Genomic DNA, 12,441 nt, shown 5'->3' on the forward strand with positions numbered 1-12,441 from the left:
CCTGCACTAAAATTCCAAGTATTTTCGTGCAACCTTTGAATAACACCTCAATACCTCAATTTGTTTTGAAAGTGCAGATATCTGAAAAATCTACTTAAGTGCAGTAACAAAGTATTTGTACTTCGTTACTTCCCACCCCTGGCGTGCTTGTCTTCTTTGTGCAATTACAGCATTTTTTCAAATGATGTCATTCCTTTATGTTAGTAGAAAATGTGCAGGCATGTATGTGTGCTGATTTTTAAATCTAGTACTACTAAGTACTATGATGCTAAAGCAATGAGTCAGTGGTTTATTGTAACTAGCTGAATGTAACTTATACCTTTATTGCTTTTTAAAGACTTTGATAATAGAATGTATTCGTATCACATGTGGCTCTAATTAAAAAAAGAAACCATGTGGTTTGGTTGTGGTCTTTTTAGGACTGTTTATCTGCCAGCTGCTAGATATAGAGACTGCAAACCACAACAGAGAAACCTCTAGTAATTTCTAGTAATATATGTAGGCCTAATATCGGTAGTTTAGTTAGTTCATGTCACACAAGCACTCACTGCTGGTCTTTGCTCTCTATATAGGAGAAACCTCCAGGACTTTCAGTGTATGAGGTGCATGCTACAGACTCTGATGAAGGGCTCAATGGAGAAGTCTACTATTCCTTCTTGGATACGGGACCAGGTAACAAAGACTGGGAAAACTTTAGCATCAATAACGTGACAGGACTCATCACTACTGCTACAAAACTGGACCGAGAGAAACAGGCCCTCTTTAGCGTGAGTCATCTGTGTGTGCTTATGTTTGCAATCAGTGTAATTGTATGTCTGCGACTCTAACCGCTGTACACTATTATCTCAGCTTATTATTGTGGCCCGTGACATGGGCCAGCCAGTGCCTTATGAGACCACACAGCCTCTGCAGGTGGCGCTGTCGGACATTGACGACAATGAACCTGTCTTCCTCAAACCGCCTGTGGGTATACAGATATAGAAATGCAACATAATGGGGCTAGCTGTATATAAGTGTTTGTGTGTAATATTTTTCTCATGGTCTGTGTGTGTGTGCACACTGCAGCGTGGCGGCTTGCCTTACCAGAAGCTGACAGTGCCTGAGCACTCCCCTCCAGGATCCACTGTGGGGAACGTAACCAGAGCCGTGGATGCCGATGAGGGCTCCAATGCAATGGTCTACTATTTTATTGCAGGTCATTCATCGTCCCTCATGCACAAGGAATGTTTTTTTGTTGTTAATTATGATTTTTTTTTTTCTTCCCCCCCAGTTAGTTAAATAATTAGTGTCAGTCTAGCCAAAGTAAGGTCTTGGATTTAAGAAGAGTGTAAACAAGTTCCTCCCAATTTATTCTGTCTCCATTGTATGGTCATATGAATGCCTTTGTACTTCACAAGCTTGAGAATAATGAAGACATTTGTATAGATCCAGCTGTCTTTGTTCTCTGTTTAAAGCTGGTTCCTTCTTTTCTGTCTCTTCCTGAAGGGGGAAACAGTGATGGAAACTTTAACTTGAGTACAGAGGGAGAGTTGAAAGTGTGCAAGGATCTGGACCGGGAGGAGATCCCAGTCTACTACATCATAATCAAGGCTTCCAGCAACAAGAGCTGGACTCCTCCCAGGGGTCAGAGGTCATTACGGGCCAAAGCTCTGGATCCGGCTCAAGACCCCAGTCTGCTGGAAGTTCGCATTGAATTGGAAGACATCAATGACCAGACACCACGCTTCATGAAAGCAAATTACACTGCAGGTGATGTGTTTTCTTGCGTGTATGTGTATCATGGTCTGTGTGTAGCTGACATTAAACTTGCAGTTTTTTTACTTCATTATTTTCTTTCTTGTTTCAGGAGTTGTAGCAAATGCCAAAGTGGGCTCAGAGCTTATCAAGGTTGTGGCTATAGATAATGATATAGGCAACAACAGCATGGTGCAGTACCACATTGTTACAATACGCTACTTCCACTCACAAAGCAACGGCAGTGAGGATGTTGGCACTGTGTTCACCATTGGTGAGTGTCCCTAATTTCAGTGTTCCGGCTGTTTTGAAGCACATTTTACAGGCATTAGCTCAACATACCAGACATACCAAAATGTATTCCTGGGGCATGCGAGCCTTGTCCAGTGAAAGTGCAGTCTCCCTGCAACACTGACAACTGTGGGAGAGAGAAACAGTATGAAAATTACAGGAATTGAACTGGCTTTATTAAAGCTGACTTAACAAATAGAAACCGAGTCCTCACACGTGAATACTTTGCTTCCTGTTGCCAGTTTCCCACACAGAGAAAGTCACTTAAACAAGTGGCAATTTTCAAATCTTCTCCATATGGTTTCGGTTGTACTTCCATATGCAGAGTTTTAAAAGTTTGTTTTGCTATTGAGCGAAACAAAACAGAAACTACAACATCCTTCGTTTCCACAGGTTTGACAGATGGAATCATCCGCACTTATGATCTTTTCACGGCCTTTAACCCAGGCTACTTCTGGCTTGAGATTTTGGCGTGTGATATTGCTGGGCACTCCACAACCACTAATGTGCATATCTATATTCTCCGGGACGACCAGAGGGTCAAGATAGTCTTCAATGAGATTCCGGATTTGGTTCGTAAAAACCAGGAAGAGTTCATCAGCCTGCTGTCCAACATCACTGGCGCTATTGTCAACTTAGACGACATACAGGTCAGGCTTTCTTGGAGAAATGCTTGCATTTGTTTGCACTGTGTAAATATTTGACATATTTTCTCTTTTTTTTTTTCAGTTTCATGTGGACAAGAAGGGCAAAGTGAACTATGTTCAGACTGATATGCTCATCCACGTTGTCAACAGTCAGACCAACACCATCCTAGATGTTGAAAGGTTGTGTATTGCTTATTTGAGCCGCATATGTTGCGCCTAATGAGGCCAGTGCAATAAGGCCAGACATCTCTCATGCATAAGCACTGCACTGAACCGAGTTCCTGTTTTTCCTGCTTTGCAGAGTTATCCAGGTGATCGATGAAAATAAAGAGCAGCTGAGAAACCTGTTCAGGACATACAACGTTGTGGACATTCAACCTGCTGTTGGTGACAAACTGCCCGACGACATCACCACTCTGCAGGTGCGCAAAGCTGTAACCTCTGGAAGCCTACAGACTGCTGCAGATGTTATCTAGTTTTCGGTGCTTTTAAGCTCTCTTTCTTTTCCTCTTTCACAGCTGGTCATCATCATCTTGGCTGTGCTGCTGTGCTTTGCAGGAATTTTGTTTGTCACAATGAACTGGCACTATCGGAGAGTGTAAGAAATTTGTATTGATGTAGATCATTTAAGTTATCTGAAACCTGCTGGGTCACGCAACCCATTTTAAGCTGTCAGTCAACATGAGCAGCTAATCAACATGTTTATCTTCTCATAATGGGTGTTTTTGTCTGCTGCAGACACGAGAGGAAGTTAAAAGCAATTGTTGCAGGATCAACAGGTGAGAAGTAAATTCACTGATGGGACGGTCCCTTTATCTGTTAATCAGGCTTTGCTGTCTCCTGATGTAAAGCACAAAATGTCAGCTAACGCAAAGCTGTTTTTCTATTACATCAAACTTTCCCCTATCATACAGGAAACCAGGGTCTAATGGATATCCTGGACATGCCCAACACTAACAAGTACTCTTTTGAGGGGTGAGATAATAGCCTTATTATTACACTTTCCTGGCAAACAATATTTACAAGACGTTCTCATCATCTTGATCTTGGTTGTTGTTCTGCAAGTCCAATTTTTGGCAGGGATGCTTGAAGAAACACTAACTGTTTATTTGTTAATAAGTATATTTGTTTATCACTGTATTTATTTTGGCTGATGAAAAGTCCATAAAGCAAAGTCCATCAGAAAAGTAACCAGAACCCAAAACTAGATGGAAACGCACAGGGGAGGTTAACAGACACTGCAGCAGAGGACAAGTAGAAGTAGTAGGGGAAGTAAACACAAGGCACTAGAGCCAACAAACTATCAGAATAAAGTGAGAACCATACCTAAATGGAGAAATGTAGAACTTAACATAGGGGAGCCAATGTCTTTATGTGAAACTTTATATTTAGCTTACAGATATAAGAGTGGCAGAAATCATAGTTAAGTGCCCTGAGATGACTTGTTTAATTGCTTGCACCATAATGAGGTGTCCTGAGTTTGTCTGTAGACCCAAAAGTTCTGAGAAAAGGAGAAAACAATCCCCTCATTTCTTTCCTTTCTCCATAGATCAGGAAATTTGTCTGAATGAAACATTTTCATTTGCAGCCTCTTTTGATGCCTTTAAGTAAGCAAGACCCTTTATGTAACCTCCCACCGATGTACGTAATGCCTCTGCAGGGCTAATCCGGTGTGGCTGGACCCATTCTGTCGCAACCTGGAGCTGGCTGCTCAGGCGGACCATGAGGATGACCTGCCTGAGAACCTGAGCGAGATAACTGACCTGTGGAACAGCCCTGCGCGCACTCATGTCAGTACCAACATTCATTCATATTTCTCAACAACACTGCAAGGAGCTTAATAGATAGAATTTTACTATGGCTATTAAAACCCATCAGAGATACAGAATATAGCAATCCTCAGTTTGTATCTTTTACCATGAACTACTCTCTCATAACTTTTTTACTATTTAAGCATTTGCCTGTGGTCCACACAGGGCACGTTTGGTCGAGAGCCTCAAGCTAAACCTGAGGATGATCGTTACTTGAGAGCAGCAATTCAGGAGTACGACAACATTGCTAAACTGGGCCACATCATGAGGGAGGGGCCTATCAAGGTGAGACCAGGAGACCTAGTAATGCACACACATGGAATTACTGAAGTGTCTTTTGTTTTTTTCCTCCATCCATCTTGAAGTGGGATGCAGGTTCATGGTCAAGAACTCAAGACTTCCTCCATTCTTGAAGCGGAGGGGGTCCTAAGAAGAAAATAGAGAGAAAAGAGAGAGAGCCTGAGGACTTTAATATGGGCTGTTAATGTGTTTTGGGGCTAAGTCTTCCTGCTCTGGATTCTTATGTATCTCTCCTGTGGCAGTGAGGGTGTGTGAAGGCGGATGGTGTTACAGACTTTGTTTGATCATAACTGCCATCCTGTCAGGGTTCCCTGCTCAATGTGGTCCTGGACGACTACCTGAGACTGAAAAAGCTCTTTGCAGCACGGCTTGTCACGGCATCCACAACCGAGCAAGATCTCTCATCTGTCACTGAGGTGGGCTAAAAATAGCGGATGATCTATCTGTACCTGCTGACGGTGTTCCTGTCTGCCACAGCTGGAAAATGATCTTCTATTTCTTTCAGTTCTCTTTCTGACATCTTGTTTGCTGCGCTGACGTGACACCTTCTTACTGCTTCTGCTTTCTCTTGTACTGCAAACTGACTTCGGGTCAACCAGAGTTTGCGCTAGAAATTTGCTGATCAATTGTCTCAGGACATTTCTAAGCCTTTTTCTTCCAGTGATCTACTCATTTATCTTCTGAAATGTTTCATTCTGCTGATTTACCTCTTTCCAGAACCTTGTCACAGCTAATGCATTTGAATTTCAGTAATTTCAGCATTACTAATGAGCAGCTTCATTCATTCATTCTCCCTCTCCTCTTCTGTCCTCCTTTAACAGCTGATCCAGAGTGATTTGGATGACGAGGATGACGAGCATCTGGGCATGGGTGGAGGTCGTGGCACTCTTCGTTTCAAGCACAAGCTTCCTGTGGAGCTGAAAGGGCCTGAAGGTGTGCATGTGGTCCACGGCAGCACGGGCACACTCCTGACGTCTGACCTCAACAGCCTGCCTGAGGATGACCAGCGGGCCCTGGCACGTTCTCTGGAGGCACTGAACGCTGATGGGGTTTTGTATTCTGAGCGCAACGCCCGCACAGAGTCAGCAAAGTCCACCCCGATGCACCGCCACAAGGATGGAGAAACCCTGTCTCAGAGTCCGCTGGAGATCACAGAGTTATGACTAGCCGAGGCCTCGCTGGTCTGAGCGCAACCGTGACTCATGTGTGTGTCTTGTGCCTCCACACCGTTACCCCGGTAAGTTTGGGAAGGACTGGAGGAGGAGTGTGTGTAGTCTAGGGAACATCATCAGCCAATGTCAGTGCATCAGTGAGACATCCTGAAAAAAGACTAATGCAGTTTTCTGGGTCAGTTTTAGAAGATCTTACATTGGAAATGGTCCCATGTTGGGTATGTCGAGAGATAGTTTATTAAAAACGTAATAATTCTTCAGCGAGACAAAAAACAGCTGGTGTCATCAACTTTCATTTGAAGAGCTGAGTGGAAAAGAGGGACTAAGCCTCCCTGTGGGAGAAGCTTGTTGAACCACAACCTTAAAATCGTCATAAGGTGCCTCATTCTCGCTAATCTTTTTGAAGTCATACCTGGACTGCAGACACTCACACCACCACAAACACACACTAAAAAAAAAAAAAAAAAAAAAAAAAAAAAAAGAAGAAGAGATGAAGCTTCACACTCAGACCAGCGGATGGCCGTCAATGGGACGCTGAGAAAATGACACAATTCTTTATTACTCTGATATTTTTCCTTTCTTGAAAGATGCCTGTGTCAGTGTTGAATGAGATATTAGATATTGTTGTTGGGAATTCATTGATGGACATTTAAAGCATACGGAGGAACTTCTGTATTATCCCAGTGATGCTCATAGAGCTGACACTAAAGGATGCAGGGCCTGACCTCTTTTTGATGGTTACAAAAAGGTCATTCAGACCCTGGTCCAGCTCACTATTTTGAGCATAACTGTGTTAAGTCTCATCCCTGCATAATTGGAAGACTTCTCAAATGTTGAAGATGGTAGATGAAGGATGACTGTTAATCTGGGACTGGGACTACAGGGAGAGAAAAATCCTTTATGAGAAAAAGCAGTTAAAGCCTCGATAAAGACTTACAGAAGGGGAAAAATATGAATTATCCCACTTTTATAGATATAAAGAAGGCATTGTGCCCACAGAGACTTTACACTGCCACCTGAGGGAGTAAAAGTCATGCTCAAATGAGCAATGTTTCTTTATTTTTTTATTTTCTAGAAAATGTGATGGAATTAAAAGATATTTTTGAAGAATTAAAATGCTGGCTTACCAAAATCGGTAGGGAACAACTTTGGATGTTTGGAGTATGTGTATTTTGTGCTATGTTGACATGTTGTCGTTTTCCTTTGCAGGATAACTAATGCTGTTTCTGATGAGTGGTGTGTTTTAAAAAAAAAAATTAATTTTTTATATTCCCATTTTGTAAGTTTTTATTTCTTTGTCATTTTTATCACCAGCCCTGAGATCTGTGTTGGGAAATGTTGTGGGATGATCTGTGGTAATAAAAAGACTTATGCAACGGCCTCTGACCTCAGTAAATGTTGTGATAACAGCAACTGATGCGCTCAAGGAGGAACAAAAAGCCTGGGAATCTGAACAACATTAATGACCCTAAATGTTTGACCTCCAGTTACCTCACAGCTGACTTCTGCTCTACTCACAAACAAAAGCTTAAGTGGGAATTAAAGAGAAAATACCAGAATAATACTGAATTGTGTAACGCCTTGGAGCTACCAAAAGACTTTGCTACTGTGGTCGGTGGCGAAATACTGCCTTCTAGTGGTTTTTAAGAGTACACCAGTTCAGAAGGAAAGAGAAGTCACGACTTTAAGCACTCCACTCCATCCCTTTATTGTTATTAGATTACATAGAAAAGTTTTCTCAATAATAGCTCTCAAAAAACTGGAAGGAGGTGGTAGAAGATTTTGTCCACCAGGTCGATCTTCACTCATCGGCCTGTAGCGGTTCCTGATGATGTCACAGTGGTACCAGTGGTTGACATCTTCTTCAGAGTCCTGTTCAGCTGTAGGGTGATAAAAGGATTTCGTTTTCAGACACACACGAAGTGACGATTAGTCCTGTAATCAAAATCTTTTCAGTGCAAAGCAAATTAAAGCAGGTGATGGTTTTCATTTTAACATTGGGGACAACTGTTTAATTTCCAAACTTTTTCCTCTCCAAAATAGAGCGATGGAATTTTTACACAAAACCATGACATCTAGCAATAGTTAGCAACTCAAACATTACATATTTTCCAATTCAGAGGCATGATGGATGATTACTTACCTCCTCAAACTTGTGGATCTGTCTGATGAAAAAGTCTCCATACCGACGAGCGACTTTAGTGTCGGCAATGTGGATCATGTCCTGTGGAAAGAATATGGGGAAAGAAATGCCATCAAATACAAAGTACAACAAGCCACATAAACACTGGTTCATTTTACCCAAACTAACAGAGCCATCCAGCCCTCTGACATGCCATTTAAACTGCAGCATAGAAGGCACTTCTGTTCACCTTGTCAATGTAAAAGTCGACCTCAGAAGCAGACTGGAACTCCCCGTCCAGGGCTGAGATGCCACTGGTCCACACCAGATTCTTCATCTTGTGTTTGAAGACGAGCAGCTGAATACGAAACTCCTGCTCTGTCATGTCCAGGAATCCAGCCAGCTTGGCTACTGGCATGGTGGTGTACAGCTTCAAGAAGCTTCAATGACACATTGCAACAGAGATGAATACAGGCACCCAGACACTAGTGTACTGTTTCTATGAAGAATTTAAACTGCGTATAGCAAAAAGGCTGAAGGAGAATCTGAGATTTTAAAAAGAAAAACTACATTCAGAATATCTTTATGCTTTATTCCAGATTTTACACACACGCGCAGGCTGACCTTCGAATGGTGGAGAGCTGAGCCTGCTGCTGCACCTCCTCAGCAAAGACCTTCAACTGCTGTTGAAAAGGTTCTTTGTGGTAGTTGGGGTGGACGTTGTCGTAGTTTGGCACTACAGGTGACAAAAACTTGGGACAGGCGAAGCTGAACAGCTCCTCGAACACCTGCAGATCTCTTGAGATGGAAAAGGAAACATTTGTGTCACAAAACCTATAGAGGCTACGGACACAACCCCTGCTGATGTCATACACTATTGATGGCACAAAAAGCCCACAAGCAAAGTTCCACATTTTGCTATAAATACAAAATCATAAACATCAGAAAAAGACTGGCACACAACTGAAGGAAGAATGTGGCAAAACAAGATGAGTGCAGGTCTTACCCTTTTTGCATGCGCAGCATCTTGTCTCCATACTTCTCCCTCAGCTGGGTGTGGATGCTCTCGTCAATGCGCATCGGGTACATGGTCAGAGCGATAGCCAGCAGGCCGTGCATCTGCTCGTTTTGTTTGTTAATCTAAAGAAAACATCATCCAGGTATTACTGCATGTATTCCAAACATAACACTGTAACAAACAATGTTATGAGAGTGCCTGTTTATTATTCATGTGTCACAGCATTTTAAAGCGAATCAACACATCCCAGTTACTGTGGTCTGCAGTTTTCTGACCACGTCCTGTACACAGACAGGTGGAAGAATCCTGCTATTACTAACCATCTCATATTTATACGTTGACCTCTGGAACATGTTTCTTGTTCTCTGGATATAAAGCAGGATATTGGCAAAAACTCGAATGGCATCCTGGTAGCGCCTCATCATAAGGTAGGCAAAACCCACATAGTAATAGGTGGTGATCTGGCACTCGGGAACACGTGAGTACATACTCTGAAAGACAGGAAACAAAATAAAACAAGTTTATTTTTTTTAAATATGTCATTTCAACAGATCAACAGACTTTTCCATTTCTTGCTACAAAGGTTATTTCAATATAAAGTTAATTTCAACTCAAAAGTCTAAAGTTAACTATTTGACCGAAGGTGCCACTCGATGCTGCAGGAGAACTTTTGATACTCTGTCCCAACACTAATCATCATTAGTGGGTGTACAGCCTGTGGCTCTCTGCATAAGGTCTCACCTTCTTGTTGAGCTCAATGTTCTCCAGGACTTTTATGGCCTGGTAATAATCACCGAGCAGAGAGTGAAGCCTTAGGAGCCCGACCAAGCTGAAGTAACCCAACATCTTGTACAGGGAGTGACGTCCATATTCTCCAGCCACGCTCTCTGGGTCTCCTGCATTACAAGAACACATAACATGTTTACAGTCTGCACACTTCTGAATTTTAAAGCCTTAAACTGACATAATGCAAGATTTTAAAATCATTACATTTCTCTGGATACTCTCTCCTTTCTATAAATATCTTGAACACATTCTTCTTTACCTCCACTGGTGTAGACCTCAAGTTGACGGTTGATGTTGCTCTTGTCGACCAGGGAGTGGAGAACATTGAGGACACTGTGGACGTTCCAGATCTTCGGGTTGCTCCTCAGGAATTCAATTTCCTCCTCTGACTTTTTGGCTGTCTTACAGCGGTACTGACTGAATGACTGGAACTGAGGGTGGAAGAGTGTAATTCCCAGATATCAGTTAGTAGATTTTAAATATACTTTCTTGTCATGTGGGCTATTTGTGTAAGAACTAAACAAAGTAATCCTTAAAGTGTGAATGTCTTGTTTAATATGCCACCCATCTGGAGCTTAAAGCAATGATGGCACTACCAGCCCATCTCTTTATTTTGATAACTTATATTTGTGTCTTATTGATCGTTATTGCATTCTAAAAAGCATGCGACGTACCTGGTAGATAAACTCATCAATGATGTCCCAGAGCCACTGGTTTGGCAGCTCCAAGGGGGCCGGGCCATCAGCATCTGTTTAGAGTCAACAACGTTGTCATATGGCTGCTGTTTTTACACTAATACCAACAGGCAAGAGAAAAATGTGAGGACCGCTTGTGCTACTTACTGAGAATGTAGTTGAAGAGGTTGCAGTAATTGTAGTAGGACTCAAACCTCTGGTCCAAAGTTGGTCCACCCTGATTATACAGAATATTATTCATTCAACCAAATTCTGGAGAAGTTTCCACACAGTAATCAAAAAGACCTGACGACTGTTCACATTTAGCAGCTACTCACGCTGACTTTGGCGTAGATGTGTCTGTAATAGAGTTCCTTATAGAGAATGAGAAACACAGCATCTGGAAAACATAACAAAAACAACATAAAACATCTCCACTAAGGCCTTAAACCTAAACTCAGATCTTAAATATATAAAATAAATAATAATAATCTTAAGAGGTGCAAGTTTATATATTTTTGTCTGTGCAAAACCAAAAGCAGAACAGGTAATGGAAGACACTCTCACCATTGCCAACAAGTGATGCGATGGCCTCAGCCTCTGGCCAGGGAGAAGTCTTGAAGAAACGGTCAGTCAACTTGTTCCAGCTGAACGGGTACAAAAGTGAGAAAGTCAACCCACTGATCATGCGCACATGGTGTGAGAGTTATGCACACAGAGTTAAGTTTACCTGTTCTCATAGACATCCTGGATCTCATAGATCTTCTGCTCAATGCTCTCACTGGACACCCGGTTGGACTGCAGCTCATAAACCTTCTGGTCAATCAAGTCAGAGATGGTTTTGTGGAAATACTGCAGGAAGTTCTTGATCACCTCTGGGATGACATGGTAGGTCTGCTGCTCATACTGCCTCTCATACGCCAGGTCTGCTTTAGGGTCACCTACAAGGATATGGGAGAATGACAAGAATATACTTTAATCTGCTCTAAGAGTTATTTGTGTACTTTTTTTAGTTTGTGTGTTTCATACTGACTATAAACAAGGAGTTTATGTATGATAAGAGATGGCATATTTTTATAAAAGGGATTGTTATGTGTATACGAACCAGTGTGCAGGTCGTAGTCGTTTGTGTAGGCGTAAGGATCGTACTGTAAGAAAACAAAGCAGCGAGACTTTTGTTAGTGATGCAACGTTAACAACGAGAAGCGATCACCTGATCGATCATATCAACCGCTGAAAAATAAATACAAAACATTGCAGGCAGTTAGCTACGTGTTATAATTGCTTTTTCTTAAAACAGGGGTTAACTGGTATTTAATATCACGCTGGCTCATTTAAGCCACTGTTGTACTGTGCCGGTGGAATCAAGCTAGCTACAGCTACCTAGCTAACCGGCTACAGTTAACTAGTATGCCATTGTTATTGTAGTAACAGCGTACGTATGTCTGGAAAAACAAATATGCACTTACTTCTTCTTCTTCGTGGTATGACATGGTATTAACTATTAGTCAAAGCTCCTTAGATGCTGGAGTGAAAAGAGAGTGTGTGCTCGGTTAGCTACCGCCGCTAAACCACGCAGCTGGCGCTGGAGAGACGAAGAGAAGCGGAAGGAAGGAGCTGTGACGTATGAGTGATACGCAGTGTTATTGGAGCACTATGGGAAATTGAGTTTTCTTTTTGACGGAGCAAAACGTCGATTCTCAAATTTAATGACCTGTTCAAAAGGTATTTTTGAACAAAACAGATATAAGGAAACGGTGAATTAAAAATAGCCTGATGAATAACGTTTTCTTTTCACGCCTTTTTTTCTAAAATTTCGCTTAGTGAAACAAAAAACAGAAAACAAAACAAACAAAATAAAAAGGCAAAACTCTGAGAGCAAGAGC

At 42.0% G+C, this 12,441-nt stretch overlaps 2 protein-coding genes across 2 annotated transcripts in view; one reads left to right on the forward strand and one right to left on the reverse strand.

Moving 5' to 3' along the window:
* Positions 1–6,384, forward strand: part of cdh23 (cadherin-related 23) — a 170,942-nt gene extending 164,558 nt beyond the window's left edge. The window contains 15 exon segments of the mRNA XM_030747862.1: positions 573–767; positions 850–963; positions 1,066–1,195; positions 1,486–1,749; positions 1,847–2,008; positions 2,419–2,675; positions 2,755–2,852; positions 2,974–3,094; positions 3,191–3,270; positions 3,411–3,451; positions 3,587–3,647; positions 4,333–4,462; positions 4,649–4,768; positions 5,089–5,199; positions 5,605–6,384. Of these exon segments, the coding sequence (XP_030603722.1) occupies positions 573–767; positions 850–963; positions 1,066–1,195; positions 1,486–1,749; positions 1,847–2,008; positions 2,419–2,675; positions 2,755–2,852; positions 2,974–3,094; positions 3,191–3,270; positions 3,411–3,451; positions 3,587–3,647; positions 4,333–4,462; positions 4,649–4,768; positions 5,089–5,199; positions 5,605–5,946 (2,226 nt within the window). The 3' untranslated portion in view covers positions 5,947–6,384.
* A 1,254-nt stretch (positions 6,385–7,638) lies between these two features.
* On the reverse strand, positions 7,639–12,169 carry eif3s6ip (eukaryotic translation initiation factor 3, subunit 6 interacting protein). The gene is made up of 15 exons (XM_030747887.1): positions 12,025–12,169; positions 11,661–11,703; positions 11,286–11,496; positions 11,123–11,202; positions 10,894–10,955; positions 10,724–10,793; positions 10,556–10,629; positions 10,141–10,312; positions 9,837–9,991; positions 9,416–9,586; positions 9,084–9,217; positions 8,702–8,875; positions 8,328–8,517; positions 8,099–8,179; positions 7,639–7,835 (listed from the first exon to the last, which is right to left on the reverse strand). The coding sequence occupies exons 1-15, from the start codon at positions 12,046–12,048 to the stop codon at positions 7,761–7,763; spliced, it is 1,716 nt and encodes a 571-aa protein (XP_030603747.1). The 5' UTR covers positions 12,049–12,169; the 3' UTR covers positions 7,639–7,760.
* Between the last annotated feature and the right edge of the window lie 272 nt (positions 12,170–12,441).

The sequence above is a fragment of the Archocentrus centrarchus genome, chromosome 15 (genome assembly GCF_007364275.1).
Source record: "Archocentrus centrarchus isolate MPI-CPG fArcCen1 chromosome 15, fArcCen1, whole genome shotgun sequence".
Lineage (NCBI taxonomy): Eukaryota > Metazoa > Chordata > Actinopteri > Cichliformes > Cichlidae > Archocentrus > Archocentrus centrarchus.

Excerpts from the sequence above, each read along its gene's own strand:
- eif3s6ip (XM_030747887.1), bottom strand. The coding sequence starts at position 12,048 with ATGTCATACCACGAAGAAGAAGAA. Across the intron at positions 9,587-9,836 it reads ACATTGAGCTCAACAAGAAG|AGTATGTACTCACGTGTTCC; the intron begins GTGAGACCTTAT and ends CCTGTCTTTCAG. Across the intron at positions 8,180-8,327 it reads TCGACTTTTACATTGACAAG|GACATGATCCACATTGCCGA; the intron begins GTGAACAGAAGT and ends TTCTTTCCACAG.